We start from the raw sequence: 24,851 nt of genomic DNA, 5'->3' as shown, positions 1-24,851 counted from the left end.
CAGGACAGTCTGGTCATGCTTTCTCCTCGGGCTCTCGAGTCCCTCCTGTGGTGGCTCGATTCACAGTCAGTCTGTGTGGGAGTATATTTTTCCAAACCTTTCCAACAGGACATCGTCCGCAGTATCTCCTTGAGGTAGGGATCTCATGACACGAAGCAACAGGAAGTGCCAGAAGTTCTGCTCTTTCCTGAATCACAGCCCTGGCTCAATCATGTACGCCTTTATCCTCTCATGGACGGGGCACCTGCTGTATGCATGCCTGCTGTTGCCTCTAATCCACAAGGTCCTCCTCAAGGTCCGGCAGGACAAGGCTTTGCTGATTCTCATAGTGCCGGCGTTGAACCTCTTGGTGGACACCACCCATGACATTGCCCCTGTTTTCAGACCTTATCACGCAGGACCACGGCTGCCTTCTGCACCCCAACCTGCAGTCTCTCCACCTCACCACATGGAAAATCCATGGCTAAACCCATTAGAGCTCCAGTGCTCTGATTCAGTTAGGGAAGTTCTTCTTGGCAGTAGAAAGCCACTTATCTAGCCAAATGGAAAAGGTTCTCTATTTGGTCTGCACAGAAGGGCACCCTTCCTCTGCAGTCCTCAATGCCCTTTATACTGGACTACTTACTCTACTTAAAGCAGCATGGGCTGGCAGTCTCATCAATCCAGGTGCACCTGGCAGCTATTACCCCCTTCCACCCACACACAGTGGGCAGTTGGTATTCGCTAACCCCGTGGTTGGATGCTTCCTTAAAGGGCTAGACAGACTGTACCCCCAGGTGTGGCAACTGGTTCCCCTTGTGTCCTTAACCTGGTCTTCTCAAGGCTCATGATGCCCCTTTTCGAACCTCTAACAACTTTTTACCAGCGTTCTTCCCAAAGTCACATGTTAATGACAGGGAATGCAGGCTCCATTCCCTGAACGTTAGACAGGCGTTGGCTTTTTACGTTGAGTGGACAAAGCCGTTCAGGAAGTCAACACAACTCTTCTTCACCATTGCTGAGAGAATGAAAGGACTGCCGGTCTCATTCCTCAACGAATCTCTTTTTGGATTACTTCCTGTATCAAGATGTGCTACAACCTGGCAAAGATACCAGCCCCAGCATTGATGGAGCACTCCATGAAAACTCAAGCTTCATCTGCAGCCTTTCTGGTGCAGGGCCCCATTCAGGATGTCTGCAGGGAGGCAACATGGTCGTCTCGTCATATCTTTATGTCGCACTACACCATCATGCAGCAGGCTAGAGACCATGCTGCATTTGGTGGAGCTGTGCTACAATCTGCAATTCTGTGAACTCCGACTCCCTTGGGACTGCTTGGGAGTCACCTACTTGGAATTGACATGAGCAATCACTCAAAGAATTAAAAATGGTTCCCTACCTTTCATAACTGTTGTTTTGACATGTGTTGCTCTTCTCCATTTTAAGACCCATCAGTTCCTTCTTGCCGGATACTCCGACATAAGGGAGACGGAAGAGTGGGTCATATATACCTGGCCATGAAGGCGCCACTCCACGGGCCCCACAGCCGATCCAACCGTTACCGCTAGGGAAAAACCTTCCGACGATCATGCACGTAGCATAGAATCATAGAATATCAGGGTTGGAAGGGACCTCAGGAGATCATCTAGTCCAACCCCCTGCTCAAAGCAGGACCAATCCCCAATTAAATCATCCCAGACAGGGGTTTGTCAAGCCTGACCTTAACTTCTAAGGAAGGAGATTCCACCACCTCCCTAGGTAACGCATTCCAGTGTTTCACCACCCTCTTAGTGAAAAAGTTTTTTTTCTAATATCCAACCTAAACCTCCCCCATTGCAACTTGAGACCATTACTCCTTGTCCTGTCATCCGCTACCACTGAGAACAGTCTTGATCCATCCTCTTTGGAACCATCCTTTAGGTAGTTGAAAGCTGCTATCAAATCCCCCCTCATTCTTCTCTTCCGTAGACTAAACAATCCCAGTTCCCTCAGCCTCTCCTCATAATCATGTGTTCCAGTCCACTAATCATTTTTGTTGCCCTCTGCTGGACTCTCTCCAATTTTTCCACATCCTTCTTGTAGTGTGGGGCCCAAAACTGGACACAGGACTCCAGATGAGGCCTCACCAATGTCAAATAGAGGGGAATGATCACGTCCCTCGATCTGCTGGCAATGCCCCTACTTATACATCCCAAAATGCCATTGGCCTTCTTGGTAACAAGGGCACACTGTTGACTCATATCCAACTTCTCGTCCACTGTAACCCCTAGGTCCTTTTCTGCAGAACTGCTGCCTAGCCATTTAGTCCCTAGTGTGTAGGGGTGCATGAGATTCTTCCGTCTGAAGTGCAGGACTCTGTACTTGTCCTTATTGAACCTCATCAGATTTCTTTTGACCCAATCCTGCAATTTGTCTAGGTCCCTCTGTATCCTATCCCTACCCTCCAGCGTATCTACCACTCCTCCCAGTTTAGTGTCATCTGCAGACTTGCTGAGGGTGCAATCCATGCCATCCTCCAGATCATTAATGAAGATATTGAACAAAACCGGCCCCAGGACCGACCCTTGGGGCACTCCGCTTGATACTGGCTGCCAACTAGACATGGAGCTATTCATCACTACCCGTTGAGCCCGACAATCAGCCAACTTTCTACCCACCTTATAGTGCATTCATCCAGCCCATACTTCTTCAACTTGCTGACAAGAATACTGTGGGAGACGGTGTCAAAAGCTTTGCTAAAGTCAAGGAACAACACGTCCACTGCTTTCCCTTCATCCACAGAGCCAGTTATCTCAACATAAAAGGCAATTAGATTAGTCAGGCATGACTTGCCCTTGGTGAATCCATGCTGACTGTTCCTGATCACTTTCCTCTCCTCTAAGTGCTTCAGAATTGATTCCTTGAGGACCTGCTCCATGATTTTTCCGGGGACTGAGGTGAGGCTGAGTGGCCTGTAGTTCCCAGGATCCTCCTTCTTCCCTTTGTTAATGATGGGCACTACATTAGCCTTTTTCCAGTCATCCGGGACTTCCCTGGATCGCCATGAGTTTTCAAAGATAATGGACAATGGTTCTGCAATTACATCTGCCAACTCCTTTAGCACTCTCGGATGCAACGCATCCGGCCCTATGGACTTGTGCACGTCCAGCTTTTCTAAATAGTCCCAAACCACTTCTTTCTCCACAGAGGGCTGGTCACCTCCTCCCCATGCTGTGCTGCCCAGTGCAGTAGTCTGGGAGCTGATCTTGTTCGTGAAGACGGAGGCAAAAAAAGTATTGAGTACATTTAGCTTTTTCCACATCCTCTGTTACTAGGTTGCCTCCCTCATTCAGTAAGGGGCTCACGCTTTCCTTGACTTCCTTCTTGCTGCCAACATACCTGAAGAAACCCTTCTTGTTATTCTTAACATCTCTTGCTAGCTGCGACTCCAGATGTGATTTGGCCTTCCTGATTTCAAACTCCTGCATGCTCGAGCAATATTTTTATACTCATCCCTGGTCATTTGTCCAATCTTCCACTTCTTGTAAACTTTTTTGTGTTTAAGATTAGAACACACACCTACTTGGAATGGACATGAGCAACACATCTCTAAGAACAACAGTTACAAAAGGTAGGTAACTTTTTTTATAAGGTTTGATCAAGCTGGGATTTCAGGGTTTATATCTGCATTGTTGTTGCCCCACTAATAGTTATATTTGACATGCTAGTTACTCCCTATCTTTTGTTTCAAATGTAATTTCAGAAGTATCTTGTACTACTAATGAAGGATGCTACTTTGCAGTCAGACTTCATTGAACTTTTATCCAGTCAGAACTCAAGACATTTTTTATAAATTTCTGATATGATGTATTAAAACAAATTTTGTTTCCAGTTTAATGTGTGTACAGCAGATAGGTTACAGATCTGAAAGGGAAACCTGTTCCACTCTGTGAAACTAGTAGCTTTTAATTTAGTGCCAAGGGAGTATAGTTGTACTCTCGGATAACCTTTTCTATTTAATTCACAAACTGTAGCTCAGTGTTCTCTCAGGTAACTGCATTCTTTTTTTCTTACTGAGGGCATCCAGTTCTTGTAGGTGTAATTTATATGTTCATAATTGATGTAAACTGATCTTTGACTCTAAGGTCACACTAAGGAGTTTTAGAAAAGACTTGGTAAAGCTGCTGCCCCTTTTCAGCTGTTTGTGATAGCTCTTGTGAGATTAAGTAGAGACTTCCAGTTCTGTTTACCACTATTCCATTTTTTAAAGACTGTCAAAGGTTTAATTGTCATGTCACAGGTTTAATTGACTTGGTGATAATTCTGAAAGATCTTGGAATCTTGTCTACAGAAGCCAGTGGTAGCACGCAGTAGTAATTTGTTCTTAAAATTCCCAAGTGTAGATTGAGTTCTAGGGCACATGAACATGTGAAGTGTTAAAGATTTTAGCGACTAATAACTCCAATGGCAGAAAGTTAGAGCCATCTCTGCTGTATTTGCAAAAGATGCTGAAAAATTAACCTTTTGGTTGTTGCAGTGCAACTTAAAAATATAGATTTGTTTTTGTTACTTAATCTGTACTCAAAAATAAAACGCTGTAAAACTTTAGTGCCTACAAATCCAGTTAATCCTACTTCTTGTACAGCCAATCGCTAAGATAGACAAGTTCGTTTTCATTTACCAGGTCCTATCTGTAATTGCCCTCTCTCCCCCTTCCCCACATAATGTACTTTCACAGTAAAGTGATTGCAATTCAGTACTTGTATGAGGTAAACTGAAAAAAATACTATTTCTTTTGTTTATCTTTATTACAGTGTAAATATTTGTAATACAAATAAATGTAAAGTGAATACTATACACTTTGTATTGTGTCGTAATTGAAATCAATATATTTGAAAATGTAGAAAAACATCCAAAAATATTTATAATGAATTTACATTGGTATTCTATTATTGTTTAACTGTGCGATTAAAACTGCGATTAATCACAATTTTTAAAAATAATTTGACAGCCCTAGTTTATTCCTTTGATGTTTGGATGAGACGTTTTCATCATTTTAGTATGAAGGGGTTGTGAATGTACTGTACCATCTTTATTTGTGTTAGGAATTTTTATATTGGAATCTTGCACTAATTGGCCTTTATCAGTTGTATAAATGGATTTCACAGTAGTTGATCAAAATGTCTACGGTTTGAATGTTGTCATAGTTCAATATACTTGATTAGATGGTACAATTAAGCATAAGGTTAAATGTGAAGATGGTGTTACTGTAACTTGGAGAGCTTTTGGACAAAGGGAAGTTCTCTGTATCTGTAAATTGTATTTGGGGATATAGTAAAAGTACAGATTAGTAACATTGGAAGTAGCAGTACTTCTGTAAACATATAAAGGAAAGTACTAAACTTTAGTCTGAAACCCCTCAAGGTACTGCATTCTGCTGGTTTGTGAACTACAGTTTCCTTACATTAAATTTTGAAGTTGGCCTGGTGGAAAGAGAGCAGAAATGTAATATTTTGTCAGACAAGATTGTGGCATTGCACACTTTTTTCCCCCTTATTTACAGGGAAGCCCTAATATCCTTGATTTCCTTCAAAAGGAGCAGTTTATATTGCTGCCAGGGGAACAGTGACCAGGGAAAGTCTGAAGCAAATGGATTTTAAATGTATAAGCAGACACTTTAAGATCTTGTCTTTACAACTGAAATTCTCTTAATCTAGATCTGAGACCAATGATTAGACTCGCAGTAATACTGCACTGTGAAAAATTAAGTTTGAGACTCATACTTGGTCATCTGGCTGCTTCTGGGAATATAAGAATGAGTGAGTGCATGGCAGTGCTGCTTTGATGCTTTTTGGGATGTTCCTGGTGAAGGAGAGGCTGCTAATTGATGATGGTGCTAAAATGGCTCCCATCGGTGTCATTACACAGACCGCAAATGTTTACTTGAGCTACCAATTTTTAGCGATGAAAGACACAGGTTCAGTGAACAACTTGTATTTCATTTGTCACCCCTAAGCTAAAATGATCTTGTATACTTTTGTTTCATTTTCCAGTTTGTACAGCCCCATTTGCACAGCTTTATGTATTTGATCATTAGATATTTACATCATAATGCTTATTTTATTTATTTGAATTACAAGTTAAAGCAGGAAAGCCCAACAATGACTTTTGGTGTGTTAAAAGGTTTGAAAAGATCTGCATGGAATATCAGAAATTCTTAATGTGTTAAAATTTAACTGTTTGTGTAATAAAACATTCTCCCACATCCCAAAAAGATGCATTTGATTATAAATAGTACTCTTGTACAGATATCTTTTTGTAAATTTCTAGTTCAGTTCTCATAGTTCATATAACATCATTCAGGTGGCGTAACTATGCAAACTTGATTTCTGAAACCCAGTGTAAGCCAGACAAATGGTCCTCATTTCTTGTAAAATAGTGGATTGCTTTTTATAAAGTGCATAAATGATTGTGCAAATGGGACAATCACACAAGTTCCTGGATAAACCATGTGCTCTCTTTAATTCCTTTAAACACAAGAAGTTGCAAATTGGAGGTCATAAACTAGCATTTCCATTTTTTAAAAAACAAAAAACAAAACAAATTGTCAGACTTTTGAAGAATTAATATAGCACGCTTTTTTAAATTAAAATTTTTAGCATTTCTCTGCTTTACAGTATTTCGAAAGAGCTATATAAAATGTAAGTAAATTTCATCATGTATCAAACAGAAAAGATGATGTTGGGAGCAAATGGTCCTAAAATAAGTCTAGTACTCTCTTAAAAATGCCACTTCAGTACAAGAGGTAATTTTAGGTGTTCATAACAATTGCATAGTTCAATCAGCAGGAATATCTATTGTCAGTTAATATTTTCTTTTTTCATGGGACCCTGTAGTATACCCGCTACTTTTATTATTTATTTATTTATTTATTGCTTATAAACATAAGTTATGAAACTGGTGAAAACATATAGTTTGTAAAGCAAACTGGAAAAAAAAAACAGGTTTCCTAGCTTAGGGCCTGTTCCTACTCTGATTTCAGTGGGAGCAGGATCAAGCCCTTTCTCATTTGTTTACTTTTCTGTCCAACTGATAGTGGAAACCTGACTCACTTTATAGTTAGTCTTCAGTCAAAAGTGATGCTTCCTAGATATAGTTAGACCATTAAATATATGGTTTCTAAATCCATTTGTGTCTTTACTAAGACTAATGTTGGCTGGTAAGATTTCTTTCCTAATGTCTCTGATCACCAGATATTTACCACAAGAAATTATATCGAAAGTGACCAAGGAAAAGGAGAGGCATACAAAACAATTTTTTAAAGTTAGATTTAAAATAAAAGCATGTTAAAAGTCAGTTTTAATATTGGGCAGATTTCCAGATTGTAGCATCTGCTCTCTTTTCAGTTGTGAACTAGAAAGCACTTAACAGCCATTTATTTTTTATTAAGGTGGTCTTGGTATTTCAAATAAGATTAGGTGCTCAGTCATTTTGTGTTTATGGAAAAACTAATTTGTTCATGTTGCATCTCTTTCAGTAATAGTTATGCAAGAGTGCGAGCTGTGGTGATGACCCGGGATGACTCAAGTGGTGGATGGTTACCACTTGGAGGAGGTGGACTAAGCTGTGTTACGATCTTCAAAGTCATTCGTCAGGAAGAGAACAGCTGTGCTGATTTTCTTATCCACGGAGAACGACTCAGGGATAAAACGGTAACAAATCACATTATGAATACAACATATGTATAACTTGATAGAGCCTAAAAGTAACACTTACATGTTGTTGTTCTACAGAATAATTAAACTTCTTAGCTATAGTTGTTTCCACTCTTTGTTGCATGATTTTACACTTTCTAAATATTCATATGCCTAAAAGAGCAAGTATTTTATTTTTTGATTCTTTAAATTTTCTTCCTGTATCTCTAAAATTAAGTGTTGCCCTTTCAGAAGTTCAAAAATACACTTTTTGGCAAACAATTAGTTTTTCTCCCCTCTGTCTTTCTAATAGAGTTTCAAACTAACCTCTCTTTTCTGTTTGTGCACTGGCAAAATCAGTGAAGTCAGCAAAATGCTGGAAAGTAGAAAAGTACAAGCATGCAATATTCTTGAAGTTTATTTTTAAAAAGAAAAGTACAGAAGGAATTCCATCTTGTACTAGAAACATTTTATTCTGGGTCAAATTTTGCACTTATACTAAGGTAGTTTCTTTAGTTATTGCTTGAAAATAACCTGTCTGGACTCTGATAAAATAAATACTAGAAAACATTGCATTGCCTGAAAACCACCAAGCGGAATTACAGTGCAGCATGCTAGTGCATGCTGCATTTTACACCCCTGCAGTCCAAACTTCAGGACTATGAACTCTTTAAAAGAGTTTCATCTCTTACATGCATGAAATGTGCAGTTTCCTTCTAGGATAAAAGATAGAATTGCTTTTTAGATCTGTGTTGCTAATTCTCACATGTGAATACCTGCTCCTCCATCAGTACTGATAACTTTTCTGCCTTTATCTCAGCTGTTAGGAAGGAGGTCCTATGATGCTGTCACCATCCCCATGGCAAGTGGTGGTTGGTTCCTAAACCCTGTTGAAAGCCTTGGACCCTCTTCCGCCTCCCACTGTCCAGCACCCAGCAGGCTCAGAAGCTGAGGGTATTAGTGATCCCACGTTGTTTAGATTTTTTTCTCACACACCTTTTTTCCTAGTTCTAACCAGCCTCTGACCAGACCGCCATAAACTCTAAATTTAAATACGGTGCTAAATTCCATCAAAGTAGCACTCTCTCTTTTTCCCCCTGCACAATGCAACCTGTGACATGCTTAGGCTGTCAGCCAGATCCCTCTCTGCAACATGCTATTTTGATTGAATAAAAGGGGGTGACTTGACCAAAAAGGGAAAAGCAGTTAAAAGGAGTTTCTTGGTGAGCTTTGGTGATCCATCAGCTCTTCAGAAGTCAGTCATCCGTGGAAGAGGGCAAACTTTCCCCATCATCCTTGGACTAGTTCAGCATGAAGGAAAAGATAGCAGTATTGAAGTTGACAAACTTGGTGAATACCAGTACTGAAGTTGACAAACTTGGTGAATCTTATTCACTCCCCTGTAACAAATAAAGAGCCTTCAGCCCGTTGCTCTCTCATCTAAAGAAGCTCTTAAAAATGTGTAGGAAGATCAGAGCAGTTGTTCCAAATCTTAGATTCTCTGATAAAGATTATGAAATCAATGATCCACTCAAAAGGGAAAATCCATTTTCAAAGTTAATCCAGCCATACTATAGTCATGTGGACAAGTCAGTTAAATTATCTTCAGACTGCAGGAATGACTCTTTTTTCCTTATCTCAATCAGTACTTCCCTCAACACAAAAAAAATCTCCATTGAAGTGACTGGAGCAGGAAGCATCTCCAGAGAGTTGTTTGCAGACCAGATAATGGAGAGCTTGCTACAAGAATCTTTGAATCCTTTTCTCTGGCTTTGCAAGCAGCCATAGTCGTCTTAGACTCTGCCTGAACAGTCCTTTCTATCCTCTGCTCCCAGTTTCATGAGCTAGAGAGGCTACCATTTGAAACAGCTTCTCCTCCAAAGTCCTGACATCTCAAAACTTGTTCCTCACATAGGAGGTCTGAAACTTTTCTCTTCCTTTGCTGGTAGTATGTCCAGAAGCTGTGCTTTCTAAATTGGGGAGATTCCTCATGCAGTCCCAAGACACATCCTCTCTGACCTTCTCTCTCATTCTGGTTCTAGAGCACAAAGAGGTCTTTCAGTTCCTGTTCAGGAATTTAGGGGGGAGGGATATAAAAAGAAAATATTCACCCAGTACTGGTTTTGGGGTTTTTTGTTTTTCGTTTTCTGGTTTTTCATGTTGTAGGATCACAGATATTTAGACCAGATGGTATCATTATGATCATATAATTGAACTTTCTGCATAACACAGGTAATTTCCTGTAATGTACCCAACATCATGTGGTTGGACCAAAGCATGTGTTTTAGAAAACCATCTAATACTGAATTCAGTACACAAAATTATGGAGGATTCACCACGTCCCTTGGAAATCTGTTTTAGTGGTTACTCTGTATTCAAACTGAAAATAAAGTGCAAATTTACTATTTACTCAAACATCAAACTACAACCTTTAGAACTGGTTAAGCCCATTTCAAAAGTAGCAAATGGACAGACTTACCAAGGTGATGTGAGGTGGGGCGTTGGAAATTAAATCAGTTGTATTGTGTTTTTGTTTGTTTTTGTTTGGACCAAATTTTTTGGTTCCTGCCTTATGTGGATCTATTTGGTATCCGCTTCACTGAGAAGGTAGTGAGGTTTTGCATTTGGCATGAGCACGCTCTGGTCCTGGAGGGCAGACCCCTTATCTAGTTTTCTGGAATCTCATCCACCAAAAGTTGATTAATCTGAATGTATGCGTGTGTGTGTGCACCCCATCACCAATTTCAATACTATATTTTTTTTCTGTACTACTGACGTACACCTGACTACACCTGTACTTAGATGTTACTTAAGTTCTAGGGAAGGTGCCTCTTTAAATGAATTCCAGTAGAATGAGGAAGATAACTAGAATGCAGGCAAGAAGTTTGTTTCCAGTGCAGTCTGAGCAAACGATGTGAGAAGTTCCTGTAAAATACAGATACCGATACAGCTTGGAAAAGGAGTTGCTGTGTAGGTAATTATGGGGATAGATGTTTGGTAAGCGAGTAGAAGGGAGCTGTACATTTGTATTGTCCCTGACTTCAAAGGAAAGCTGCGGTAATCAAAAGCTAATTTAGTGACTCAACCAGAAAGATCTGATACCTTAGGTGATTTAGGATAACTGTTAGGATAAAATAAATGACCCCATATCCAGCTAGTAGTTAGGGTAGGTGGGGACATCCTCAGACAGTATTTAATCAGAGGAACTGTAGCACACTGTAAGACAGCCTTTTAAGGTATGTCTACACTGCAATGTAAGCCCAAGGTTAATGGGGCTTGAGTCAGCTGACCCTCGTTAGGTGAGCCTGAGCTTGAGCATCTCCGTTGTATTTTAACCCTATGTTAAGACTTTTCTAACCCCTGCTTGAACCTGGTGGTCTGGTGTCCATGTTGCAATGCACAGACCCAAGTCAAAGTAACCATATCCCAGAGTCCCTAGGGCCCCCAGAAATGTGGCCACTCTAGCCCTGGGACTGAGACACGTGACTGCCCTCCCTGCACATTACCAGGAAGCAGCTCACTAAGCAAAAGTCTTGATCAGTTTGCTCTCCATTCCAAAACCAGGAGGCTCTTTGATAGCAAGCTTTCAGATTAGTGATCAGAAGAGAATGAGTTAATGCTCACTTGAACTGCTGCTCTTTGCAAAAGGGTGGAGGTGGAAAACCTATTCTGTTTTCAATAGGTTGGATTTCAGATTGTTGGGATAGAGAGGACTAAGGAAGTATCCCTATAGAATTGTGGGATACTTCCAGCTGACTCCCAGGCCCAAGTCAAGGGGGCTGCGTCAACACTGCAAAGCAACAGGGCTCAGACCTTGGGTAGTGGCTTAAATTGAGCTTGGACCCTCCAGCCCTGTCGAGTCCTGGGTTAGTGTAATTACAGTGTAGATGTGGGGAGTAGGCTTCAGCCCAGGCTCAAGCACAGGCTTACTTGCAGTGTAGACATACCCTTAGAATCAAGGAACAAACGGATGATGCTAAGAGCTGTTAGATTAACCTCCTTCCTACGTTGCTAAAATTTGTGTAGTTGCTAGTTTGAAGGATCTTATCGTAGATTCTATGTTCAAGCATGTAAGTCTTGGCCCATTCTCTTCTCTTTTCTTCAAATGGACAAGAAGTGTGTTGTTTTGTTTTTAAATCTGAACAGAGTTGAGATTTGGTTGTCTTGTCCCTATCAAGTTATTTGCTAGTGCTCTGACAGGAAACAGAACTGTGTCCTTAAGTCAAGAAAGTTGGACACCACAACTGTTAAACTCAAAGGAATGGAGAAAGCCTCAGTCTTCCTCCACAAAAGAGCCTGTAGAGACCACTGTGACTCAAAGTGGAACAAGTGACATAGGAATTGTGGGATCCTTCACAAAATCCTTTTTTTTTTCTAATATAGATTAGAATATCCTTATCAACTTCTGATTTTGAGAAATAGTTATATATAACTATAATTATGATGATGGCTGCATAGGATGCAAGATGGTGGTTTTTTCAAAAGCAAATTAGTTTAAATTTTCCAGAAGCATTGTTTTATACACTTCAAAATTTACTTTATATGGTCACTGAATGGCATTAGTGTCTCCAAGAAAGTTTCAGTATGTGTTCTTGCAGCTGAGATCTTCAAACCTGAATCTCTTCAATACGATATTTAGTCTTTAATTTTAAAGTGGGCCTCTTAATTATATTTTCAGTTTGTTTTTAAATAATCTTTGGATACAGCAAATATATATATTTATTTAGTCTGTCTCTACGATTTCTGGGAAAGACTAACTATTTTAGCTTTGCATAGTATGTCCTGTAATGTTTTGGTTATTAAGGCTATAGCTCTGCAAAGACTTAAGCATATGAGTAATCCTATAAGATTCAGTGGGATTATTTGTGCTTAAAGTTTTTAAACATTTGTGTAAGTCTTTGCAGGATTGGGGCACAAGTGACTATGGCTTCCTTTCCAATATCATTCCCATCCTACCCATATGAATTCTTGGCCTATGGAAAGTAGAATTTTCAGAAGTTTGTGTTTTTTTACCTTCATGAATATATACAGTCTTCCTAAATTAGTCTTCTTCTGTTTTACTCCCATGAAATTGTTGTCTTATTTTCATTTTTTATCTTCTGATTTAAAGCAGGCTAGAGTGTTTGCTTTGTCTGTAATTTGCTATTAACTTGAAAAGAAGCTCATTTATTGATAGCATAAATATATGATCAGTATGAATTGCGAGTATTTCTAGCAGGCAGCCTGGATTGATTTTTTTTTTTTAACATTTACATTGTTAGGGTTTATTAGAATTATTTGTGAGTGTGGATTGACCAATTAAATTGTAGACAGGAAAGCTTATCTTAAAGTAACCTCACTAAATAGAAAGCATTTAGCAAGCAATTACCGATTATTCTGAACTGAATTCTTAACTTTGAAGATCCTTTTAATTACTCAAGAACTTAAAGATTAGTGATGAACAAACTTTAGCTGGATCCTATGTAGAGCCTTCAGAATTGCATGTGATGGTCAATTTAAGAAACTCAGTGCAATCTCTCTAAATAATATGTTTAAAATGTTGCATGATATTGACAAACAGCATGATAGTAGTTTAGGAAAGAAGTCAAAGTGGTGGCAACAAGAATATTGATTTAATTTAGGAGAGTTAAAGGAGGCTTGCAACTGGACAACTTTACCCAGCTTGTATAGATCTCTTTTGGAATGTAAAGTAGTCTCACAAAATACCCTAGACATAATTACACACTTCCTCCTTTATTACAGGGAGTCCTCGGACTTACAATGCAATTTCGAGGAACGAATTGTGTTGTAAGTCGAACTGTTGTAAGTCAGAACCGCTTTCCCCATAGGAATCAATGGTATGAAGCAGAGGATTGGTTCCATAACACAGGCTTGATACACTATTTTCACCACAATAACCCAGATTTTTGTACTAAATGAATTATAGATGACTAATGTTGCAACATCAATGTATTTACTGTACACTATATTTTGTAAACAGCATTCAAATAAACATATAAACTCACATATGATGTTCAGAATGCTGGCAACATAGGCTCAGAAAGGCAGGGAGAACAGCACAAATGCTGAGCCTCAGCCAATCACTGTTCAAGCTTTCTGATTGGCAAGCCCGGGGCCAGGAGCCAATCAAAAACAAGTGGCAATGCAACCTGGCAGCTACCCTGCTGCCTCAAAGCCAATCAGAAGCGATCCCTGCCAGCTCCATACTACTATAATGCAACCAGGGGGTGATTTCAAGCAAACTTTATGCAAATCAAGCGTTGTAGGGACGAAACAGGCAGTCAATTGAAATGCGTTGTAAGTGGCATCCCACGTAAGTCTGAGGACTGCTTGTTAATCACTTACCTAGATCTGTCTCCATCCAGTCTACTTGGAACAATTACACTCCACTTTAACATGGTCAGGTCTGCTTCTCTGTTAGCCTGTGTAAAGAGAGACATATTTGTCATTAAATATATATTAGCATAAAGCTTCAAGGTTTTCGAATTCTGTAAATCTTATTTGTTAAATGAGAATGCGTGACAACTAATTTGGCTTTTTGTTTAATTATGGTGATTTTCTGTTATGGCTTGCACATTTCTCCAGTTCTTCCTTGTAGTGGAATCCAGTATAAAAGTAAAAAGAGGAGGCTGGCTTAATTTGGTTCACCCATCAGAAGTGACAGATGGAATAGGTGACATGTTTTCTGGAAAAAAAGGATTTTTGATTAATTTGAGAGATGCAGGGATGCATTTGTATAAAGAAGGCGCACTATACCTCAGTATATAAATCCAGCACTTTAGGAGACTCCATCCTGTTTTTCAGTCTCTTCTAACTAGAAGTTGGAAAGATATTAACGGGCGTACTTGTTCCAGAATGCTAATTAAATTCAAAAGCTGCTAAACTGTAAGTTTGCATGCTAAAATACATAGAACTATTTCTTTTTCTTTGAATAGTGTCCCAATGGGTGCTCCACGCTAGGTGTATGTGCGCCCCTGCGCCTCTAATCTGAGATTTTTGCTAGCAGTGTCTGTTGAGCCCGCACATGTGCTCTCCCTCCCTTGTGGTCTGCCATGAGGCTATCTAGCACTCAACCCCTTTGGCCTCAGAGCGAGCAGTTGTCCCTTCCTTATCTGCGTCATTAGCATAAGTAAGTAGTTTTTGTTTTTTGTTTTCCTTAATAGTTAGTGTCAAGGTTCCTCCCCCACTCTGAACTCTAGGGTACAGATGTGGGGACCTGCATGAAAACCTCCTAAGCTTACCTTTACCAGCTTAGGTTAAAACTTCCCCAAGGTACAAATTAATTTTATCCTTTGTCCTTAGAATAACCACTGCCACCACCAAACTCTAACTGAGTTTACTGGGAAACGTAGTTTGGACACGTCTTTTCCCCCCAAAATACTCCCAACCCTTGCACCCCACTTCCTGGGAAAGGTTTGGTAAAAAATCCTCACCAATTTGCATAGGTGACCACAGACCCAAACCCTTGGATCTGAGAACAATGAAAAAGCATTCAGTTTTCTTACAAGAAGACTTTTAATAGAAATAGAAGTAAATAGAAATGAAGAAATCCCCCCTGTAAAATCAGGATGGTAGATATCTTACAGGGTAATTAGATTCAAAAACATAGAGAACCCCTCTAGGCAAAACCTTAAGTTACAAAAAAAAGACACACAGACAGAAATAGTCATTCTATTCAGCACAATTCTTTTCTCAGCCATTTAAAGAAATCATAATCTAACGCATACCTAGCTAGATTACTTACTAAAAGGTCTAAGACTCCATTCCTGTTCTATCCCCGGTAAAGCAGCATACCAACAGACACATACCAAAAAACACTTTTTTTCTCTCCCTCCTCCCAGCTTTTGAAAGTATCTAGTCTCCTTATTGGTCATTTTGGTCAGGTGCCAGCGAGGTTACCTTTAGCTTCTTAACCCTTTACAGGTGAGAGGAGTTTTCCTCTGGCCAGGAGGGATTTTAAAGGGGTTTACCCTTCCCTTTACATTTATGACAGTTAGTGTTTCCTTTTTATATATTTACTCCTTTGGGATTAAAGGAAAAATGAAGAAGACAGGGCAGGAAACTAAAGTTCTTTTTCTTTCTGAGAGTATGCCCACCCCTACCCCCAGGTGTTTAGTAGCCTCTTAAGTTTTTTCGGCTTAAAAAAAGGGGGGGGGGGAAGAAGAGGCGTAAAGAAGACCTTTTTCTGCATTCCCCACTGCTAGAGGATGATAGCCCCCTGCCCAGGGGCATGTCCGGCTCTCCCTGCGCCAGAGGCACCTGTCCTGCAAGGAGTCAATTCCTGTAATGGCCAGACGCTCACACAGTGTCTGGTGCCTGTGAGAGTTTCACAGAAGTGCTTCACCTGCCACAACTAAAACAGCAGTCTTGCAGGAACTGTGGAGCAGAAGTTAAAACTGCTCCTTATGGCGAAGGTACTTCAACCTCCAGGAGACTCTGGTGGTGACCCCAGATCATCCCCGGAGTCTTTAACTTGAAAGGGGATAGAGTCATGGAAAAAAAACAGCAGACTCTCCCTGTGAAGGCTCATAAAAAGGGCTCCGAGTCATTGGCCAGACAGCGGGGTTCCCCAGTGCGGCCACCACAGTACCAACAGCACCAGAAACGCATAGGCTCTGAGTAGTTGGCCAGCCGGAGCGGCTCCCCAGGGCGGTCACCTCGGTACCGACAGCAACAATAACTCTGAAGCACGGTACCCAGAAAGGAGCCTCTGCTATGAAGTCTGCTCTGTGGCACCAGCTACACCGCCTGGAGAAGCCAGGGGCTCAGGCAGTCAGGCTCTGAGGCAATGGTACCACCCCCTAAGGAGACAGACAATTACTGTACCGTCTCAAAAAGAACGGCACAGAGGAAAACCTTTTGGTATCAGGTGCAACAAAACTCCCATGTAGGGAGTGCTCTGCACCTTCCCAACCATTGGTATTGACAACATACCACAGACATTCCTCTCCGGTACCAAGTGAGCCCGCGGTACCAAATGAGCCCTGGTACCCTGGAGACCTGTGGCCCCAGTACCCAGGGAAAGACAATTACCATACCATTGCTAAAAGAGTGGCATCGACAAAACTTTCTGTACCAGCTGCAACAAAACTCATCCAAGGAGTGCTCTGCCCCTTCTCAACCACCAATACCAAAAAAGTACCGTAGACACTGCTCCGTGGTACCAAGTGAGCCCATCGTACCACATGAGCTCTGGTACCCTGGAGACGTGATGGCTGGGGAAGAACTGCAATCCCCATTACTTGGTACCAGGACCCCAGTACCGAGCACATTCTGGCACCCAGAATCATTCTTGTCATCAGGCTGTGTACCCGTCAAAACCCCAGTCAGTGCTACCCTTACCCAGTGACAAGTCTGACAGTGGCCAAGAGGAAGTCATTTCCCTGATCTCTCATCGTGGCCCCCATTCCAACTCTCCTTCCCTATTCCCCTTCAGGGACCCTTCTCATGAGAATCTACTTCATCAAGAAATATATCATTTGTTGTGCCTAGGGGCCATTGAACCAGTCTCGGTGCAACTCAGTAGCAAGGGGTTCTACTCTCATTATTTCCTGATTTCCCAAAGGCGAAAGGAGGTTGGAGGCCCATTCTAGATCTAAGGGCATTAAACAAATACGGGACGCGTGGACGTTCAAGATGGTCACACTAGCAGCCATTATTCCAGCTCTAGAGCAGGAAGAGTGATTTCCAGCCCTCCACCTACAAGATGTCTACTTCCATATCACAGTACAACCATCGTACAGGAGATTTCCTACAGTTTACCTTTGGGGCAGGACCACTAACAGTACAGACTGCTCTGCCCAAGGTATTCTCCAAGATTATTTTCATTGTAGCGGCACACAAACTCCAGTCGTTGTACTGGGGTTAATCAGCACAAATCTTGATGCAGTACAAGCAAGAGTATTCCTCCCGCTACACACTCCCCACCTTGGGGCAGATTCCTCCTTAATAGGCTGGGGAGCTCACCTGCACATCTACAAGGTTCAGGGCAAATGGCCTTCCACAGAAGTGACCTTCCATATCACTCTGCAAGGAAGCACTCGAACTTTGGAACTGGTGCATCCATCACAACATGCTCTTCTCAGCTATCTACCAGGGATACAGAACGTGACAGCCGACAGTCTGTCGGAATTTGTGTCACGACCATGAGTGGGTACTGAACTCGGAAGTGCTTCAAGATATAGTTCTCAGGGCTTTTACTAGATCTCCCTATGAGTCCATGGCAACTTGTTGTCTCTCACACCTGTCCATGAAGACAGTATTTCTAATTGCCATCACTTCAGCTAGGCACATAGGAGAAATAGTGGCCCTGATGGCTCACCCATCATTCATGGCCTTCTTTAAAGACAAAGTAACTCTAAGGCCATATCCCAAATTTTTCCCTACTTTCTCTGCACTTTCCATATGAATCAACAGCTCTATCTCCCTGTTTTTTTCCCCAGAAGCACATTGTGACAACAGGAAGATGATTCTGCATATGCTAGATGTTAGAAGGACACTAGCATTCTACTTGGACAGGACTAAGGACTTCAGGAAATCCCTCAAATTCTTCCTTTCATCCACAGAAAGATCTAAAAGCTCTGTGATATTGGCTCAAAGACTATCCAAATGGGTCTCTGGTTGCATTAATCAGTGTTATCCAGGGCTCAACCTGCTTCCATCCAGAGTCCATACGCACTCCATGAGGTCAATTTCTACCTCAGTTACATACCTTAAAGATAGAGATATCTCAGTAGTCTGTAGAACAATGACTTGGGCGTCTGCCCATACTTCTGTAGAACATTACGTGATCACTGAAGATTTGGCTCCCGATGCTGTCTTCGACTCCACAGTACTCTCTGTAGTAACAGACTCCATTCCGAAGTCCCAGCCTCCAGTGGTGGGTGCTGCTCAGGAGTCACCTACAGTGGAGCACTCATAGGGACACTACTTGAAGAAGAGGAAGTCCCTCACCTTGTGCAGTACTGATGGTTCTTCAAGATGTGTGTCCCTATGGGTGCTCCACAACCTGCCCTCCTCCCCTCTACTTCGGAGTTCTCTATAGGGCTCTGGGGTGGAGAAGGAAGTGAAGGAGGTTCGTCAACACAGTGCTAGATAGCCTTGATGCAGACTACTAGGGAGGGAAAGCACATGCACGGGCTCAACGGACACTACTAGCAAAAATCTCCAATTAGAGGTGCAGGGGCGCACATATACCTAAAGTGGAGCACACCTAGGGGGACACATCTCGAAGAACCGTCATTACTGCACAAGGTGACTAACTTCCTCTCATTACAGTTTGTTTAATTATGCTAAAATAAAATTTTTTTAAGCAGGACACTGGGTTGTGTCTCCAAAGTTTGATTTATCTTGTTTACTGTTACTAGATAGAAAATAAATTACATGATTTGTTATCTTTTCATACTAAATGTTCTTCAGAAAATAAATGCTACTATTTGTTCTAATAACAAGGAGCAAATACACAACTGTGGGAAAACAGTATTACAAATAGGAAGTGGTTTTTTCTTTTACAGGGTTTATTGTAAATGGCTAGTAAACATATCTGTGGACAGTAGTATGAGACAGAACTTTGAGTGGGTCTTCAGCGTTCTGCTACAGGGTGGAGTAATTTAGATGAGTTTGAGGATTTTGTGAATCTAATTTGGAAATTTGTTCTATTGCATCTTGAGAATAAAGTGTATAATAAAACTTTTTTAAAACCACCATTTATAATTTTTAAAAATGCCACTATAGCTGGGATATCTTACTTGACTGCTACAAAATCGCTATAGACAAAAAACAAAATATTGAAAAATAAGGCCCTAATCTTCCAAATGCTAAGACGGGCAGATAATGTTTGTTACTTGAATAGATCAGTTGACTTCAGTGAGACTAAGCACGTGCTTATAGTTAAGCATGTGCATAAGTGTTTTCAGCATCATAAGCTATAATTGTATTTTTATTAAAAGCTCTTCAAATCAAAATTGACTTGGTGTTAACAGTGAAAAGTTATTTAGTCTTCCAATACATTAACAGTTAGTCTGAAGTTTTTCTTTCATAGCCCAAAATTTTCAAAAATAGAAGGCTAATGTTAGGCTTCTATCCCGGAGTTAGACACCTAAAGGTAGGATTTTCATGTGCTTTTAAGAGCACAAGTCCTATTGACTATATGCTGCAAATCCTGAAGGAGTATGGCTTGGTTAAAGTATTTCAGCATGATCGCTAGAAGTTCAAGGTATTGGCATATGGTGTCAGTTGAAAACAAAGCACAAGTCACTTGCTAATCTGTTTTGTCTTTTCCGTTAATGTTATCATAATAAAGATTTTAATGAGGCCATGGACTTGTCTTTCTCAGCAAACCTGGGCATTTTATTTAAATGTGAAGAGAAAAAAATTCTAAAAATCTGCTACCAATTAAATGAAATAAACAAAAAAATGTTCCCATTTAAGAGAATAAAATGGGAAGAAAGTGAAGAACTAGAAACATACACATAGAAATCATGGATATTTATCTATCTTGACTGGCAGGAAGGGAAGTAGCCCAACCCCTGAAGACCCAGCCAATTTTTATTCTGCTTCCGTAGCTCTCAGAAGGCAGATTTGGTGCACCAGCTGCAGAGCCAAATCAGCTGAAGCAACAAAACTAATTTTTAAACAAATGGTAGCTGTGCTTCTAGAGGAGCCCTTCTCAGGAAAAAGGGTGCCGCCCCCTATTCTCTCTCCATAAATTCAGTCCCTAGTATACTCTGCTCACTGTCACGTGGCAGATAAACTCATAAGAGCAAGTCATAAGTCTATGGTAGCTTCTCTTCACCCCTCAGGGTCTGGATGGACTCAGAGATTTGTGTCTTGTGTGGTCAGGAACTTGGTCCCTCCCCAGGTTTCCCCCTGGGGTTTGTCTCAGTCCCCTCCCCATTGCAAAATAAAGCACACACTGCCTTAGACAAGATATTGCCTTCAGTAAGCCCTTCTGCCCCTTGAGTGGTTGTGGCTAATTTGCCTTTGAAGAACCAGAGCAAGTCCTGCTCTAAGATGCCTGAATTGATGTTCCCAGCATCACTACCAAACAGAGTAGATTTCTGACTTCCAAAATGTCTGTAGATGAAGCACTACTCTGAGCACCCAGAGTAGGAGTCAGTACTATATGATGGGGGGATCAGATGGCCTAAACCTCCCACTTTGGGTGCAGTCTGTGTCTCTTGCTTTAAGCCCCTCCACAGTCTGCCTAAACTCTTTGGCTATATTTTTTCTTGGGTGGAACAGTAGAATCTTCCTTCTTGAGCTCTTCCCTCCCGCCCCGCCCCCGTGGGGCTTTTCTCATCAATACAAATCTGCAGGCAAGAAGGCAGCCCTTTCTTAATCCTGTCTGGAGGGCTACTCTAAAGGGGAAGCAAAACAGAGTGGTGCCATACGGGGAATGTTTGTCTCCAGAGGATCAGAGAAGGCTGCGCCCAAAATGCAGAGTCATGAGGCGGTGCCTTCCCTTAGGGGTTTAATTTTTTGTTCTATCTAGAAAATCTTCAAACCTCTCCTTCTTGTGAACCCAGAGAGAAGGAGGCTTGCTTCAGGAGTTGTTGTTTTCTTCTACAAAGACATCTCTTTCCTCCTACAACACAATCCATGTGAGAAGCAAATGGAAACACTTTCCTTCTCTCTGGGCTTTCTTCTAGAGCAACTTTTTTGCATTTTCTGCAGAGTTGAAGGAGATTGAAACAAAGTATGGATTCCAAAAGGGGTCTTCCCATTTCATGTGCCCCAAGTAGGATGAGCAGATAGCAAGTGTGAAAAATCAGGACAGGAGGTGGGGGGTAGTAGGTGCCTAAATAAGAAAAAGCCCCAAAAATCAGGACAGTCCCTATAAAATTGGGACATCTGGTCACCCTAGCCCCAAGAAGAGGATTTAGCACCCTGTCATCATCCTTCTTATAATCTCAATCTGCAGAAGGCCTTAGTCCCCTAAACAGAAGGACAGAGACTGGCACAGGATTTCTCTTTCCCCTACCCTCCCTTGGAGACTCGCATAGGTGGCTTCAGTCTTCAAACCATGAGCCTTTCCTTACATGGGGTTGTATAAATGCACTATAGACAATCACACCCCACCCAAAGAAGTCCCCATGAATTGGGAGCATCTTGAAATCAGTTGGGCTACTCAAGGACTAAGGTGCTCAGCATGAATAAGGGTGTCTGACTTTCTAGTCCTTAGAAATTAACTGGTTGTAGCAAGGTCTAATGCACATTTTAAACAAGACTGTAGTTACATGATCCTACCAAGTAGGCCCTGCCGATTGTGGCAGTTACTGGTGTAACACAACAGAAGATGTCCTGGCATTGGTGTTAGCCACATTTGGCCAAGGTGACATCTCTCCTGCAAACCTAAGTATTTTTCTGCTGCATATAATTGTAGCCCATGATTGTAGGTAGATTGCTGTAATAGCATAGTGGGTCACTGTTTGTTCTCTTGCATGTGCCTACTATTTCCCCAAAAAGTAAAACCTCTCTGCTTTCCTTTTTCTTTCCCACATTTTAGTGATTTTTTTGAAAATAGATAGAGGGCTTCATTTATACTATTGATTTCAGTGGGACTATTCACACAAGTAAAATTACATGCATACGTGTTTGCAGGGTTGAGCCCTTTGTGATCTATTATGGGACAGTATCTACTTACATATAAAGATATAATTTGTTAGCACAGCTGGAAGCCAATTAGAGTTTATAACTTGCTTAATTAGCTTCCTAATAGATAGAAGTTTTCAGTTAATCATATCAAAAAGGAGGTGTACACCAAATGTCTTTTTATACTCACTGAAAATTTTTTCTGTGCAGTAATACAGGTATCTTGAGTGTTAATCTTGTGTAAAATAAATTAAACTGTTTGAAAGCGTGAATTTTTCAGTCTAGACTTGCTTACTCTGATCAAAACTTGCTTCAAACACCTTTGCCAATTTTAAGCAAAGTTTTGAGAATGGCAATTAAAGACACACACAATTAATGTTGCTTTTTATAATGATAGAAAGGAAAACCACATCACTTTGTTACTGTACTTAAGAATTTATTAATCTCTGCTAATATTCTGCTTCTAGGGTCTAAACTATTACTTTGAGACTGCATATGCTCCTGATATAAAATTGTTCTGACTTGCACTACACAGAAGTAATATTCTGTTTGTACTTTTTAAAAAGTATAATAGCTTTATTTCTGTAGCCTTTTAGTGTTTTGTCCATTGTGTGTTCTCATGAAGTCTATAGGTTCTCTGCTGTAATTGTTATGAGATTATGGCATTCAAACCAATGAAATGTTAATTAGGTTGAAAATCTAAACTAGGTGGGATGCATGATAATTTAGCAAGCAATATTTTCTGTTCACAGCACACATGTACACGTGCATGCTGTCTCTTGAATATATATGCACACATTCTACTAGGGAAAAATAATAAGTATTATGTGATGCAGAATTAGAGGCTGGTAACAATAGGTGATGGTAGTAAAATGACATTTTTCTGGCCAGAATCATGGAAACAATTATGTACATCTTATCTGAAAGTATAAATATTTAGCTTCTGGAATGGTAGAGTAATAAATCATCCTTTTTAAAAACAAAAAAATTACTCAGAAAATTCAAATCAATAATTGTATCTTTTAAAAAAAGTATTATACCAAATAGATGCAAAATTATATGTATGATATGACAAATGCAACCTAACTTCTGTGAGCAAGGTCCTTGGATTATGGTGTATGAAACTGAGAATTCTGCATCAGCTTCAACTGAGTATTCTAGTGGAGGGTTTTTATTCAGTATCAAAATGAATAATCAGAACAGTAGCCCCTGTTAAACCCAGTTTTTGGACTATGCCCACATCTTCATATTTTAGTATACCACAGATATTTGTTTTTTGTTTTTTTTTTAAAATGACATGTATAACACAGGGTTAGGAGCAGGAGGTAGGGAAGCTGGAATCATAGCCACTTTAGAGGTGCAAACAATAGCATGACATCTGTAAGTGTGACCCAGGGATTTCTTGATGGAGTCATGGAGCTGACCCACTGCAGACACAGTCCTTACACTATGGATGGGTGATAGTGAGCTGCCTCATAACCCTGAGTGCCCCTGGAAAGCATCAGAACAGGCAATTCAGGATTGTAGGAAAAGCAGAGTAGAGAAATAGGTATTGATATTTAGATTGTCTTATTTAGGTTTGAGTTAATCATTTACTATGAGCAGGCCAGTTCACACCTCCACACTACATGTTTCAGGATATCTGCAGGCTTGGGAAGATAAAATTGCATTGACGTAACCCGGGAAACATGAACCAAGTTTATCATCAGAAACATGGGTAGTACCTATTTTAAGGAAAACTTTTAGATTCTACGGCAGGGATCTCAAACTCAAATCACCACGAGGGCCACATGAGGACGTCTACATTGGCCCAAGGGCTGCATCGCTGGCACCTTTTCATATAAAGGTACAAAAGCCCCCCCACACACACTCCACCCCTTCCCCGCCCCATTCCAACCCCTTTGCCAAAGTCCAAACCCCAACTCCATTCCCTCCCTGCCCCTATTCCAACCCCTTCCCTAAATCCCTGCCCCTGCCCCACCTCTTCTCCACCTCCTCCCCTCGGCGCACGGCTCCCTGTTCCTCCACGTTCCCTCCTGGAAAGTGCTAAGCTTGGCAGCGGGAAGTGCCTGGAGGTAGGCAGAGGAGCAGGGATGCTGGAGGGGAGCGTGGCGGCCCAAAGGAAATAACTCCGCAGGCCACGTGTTTGAGACCCCTGTTCTACAGAATGATTTAGCAGCATTGTTTGGATCAGGGAAAATTCTTCAACCACAGAATATGCAGGGACCTAAATAGATATCCTGTTGGATGTGGCACAATATTGTACGTCTCTCCAGGAGGGCTGTTGTATTAAGAAAGATGAGAGGTTAATAAGCACTTTAAGAATGGAAGAATCCAAGATATTTGTAAGGAAGTATAAGGAAGCTTGGTTCTTGCATGCTATTTCTCTGGATTCCAAGCATTACTGTAAGAGCCTTTCTCTGCGATTCCCTTCTCTAGGATGAAATCTTTTATTCTTCCTATTTTGGGAAATTATATCATAGCATTATATTGAGTTGGGGGCTTTTTAAAGAAAATTTCAAATTTTGGATGACCGTCTTAAGTACTGTTTTAGATGTGGGACCAGATTGTACCTTCCTGATTTATTCCAGCCATGAAATCTGCCAG

General features: G+C 41.0%; 1 protein-coding gene across 7 annotated transcripts in view; it reads left to right on the top strand.

The window, feature by feature from the left end:
• The window catches only part of SPRED1 (sprouty related EVH1 domain containing 1), a 122,441-nt gene that overhangs the window by 55,041 nt on the left and 42,549 nt on the right, over nucleotides 1–24,851 (top strand). For all 7 annotated transcript variants that reach the window (XM_073348864.1, XM_073348859.1, XM_073348862.1 and 4 more), the window contains one exon: nucleotides 7,496–7,670. In XM_073348864.1, the coding sequence (XP_073204965.1) occupies nucleotides 7,496–7,670 (175 nt within the window). The remainder of the gene's footprint in view (nucleotides 1–7,495; nucleotides 7,671–24,851) is intronic.

The sequence above is a fragment of the Lepidochelys kempii genome, chromosome 6 (genome assembly GCF_965140265.1).
Source record: "Lepidochelys kempii isolate rLepKem1 chromosome 6, rLepKem1.hap2, whole genome shotgun sequence".
Lineage (NCBI taxonomy): Eukaryota > Metazoa > Chordata > Testudines > Cheloniidae > Lepidochelys > Lepidochelys kempii.
The sequence above is the reverse complement of the archived record's forward strand: the minus strand, read 5'-3'. Positions and strand labels throughout refer to the sequence as shown.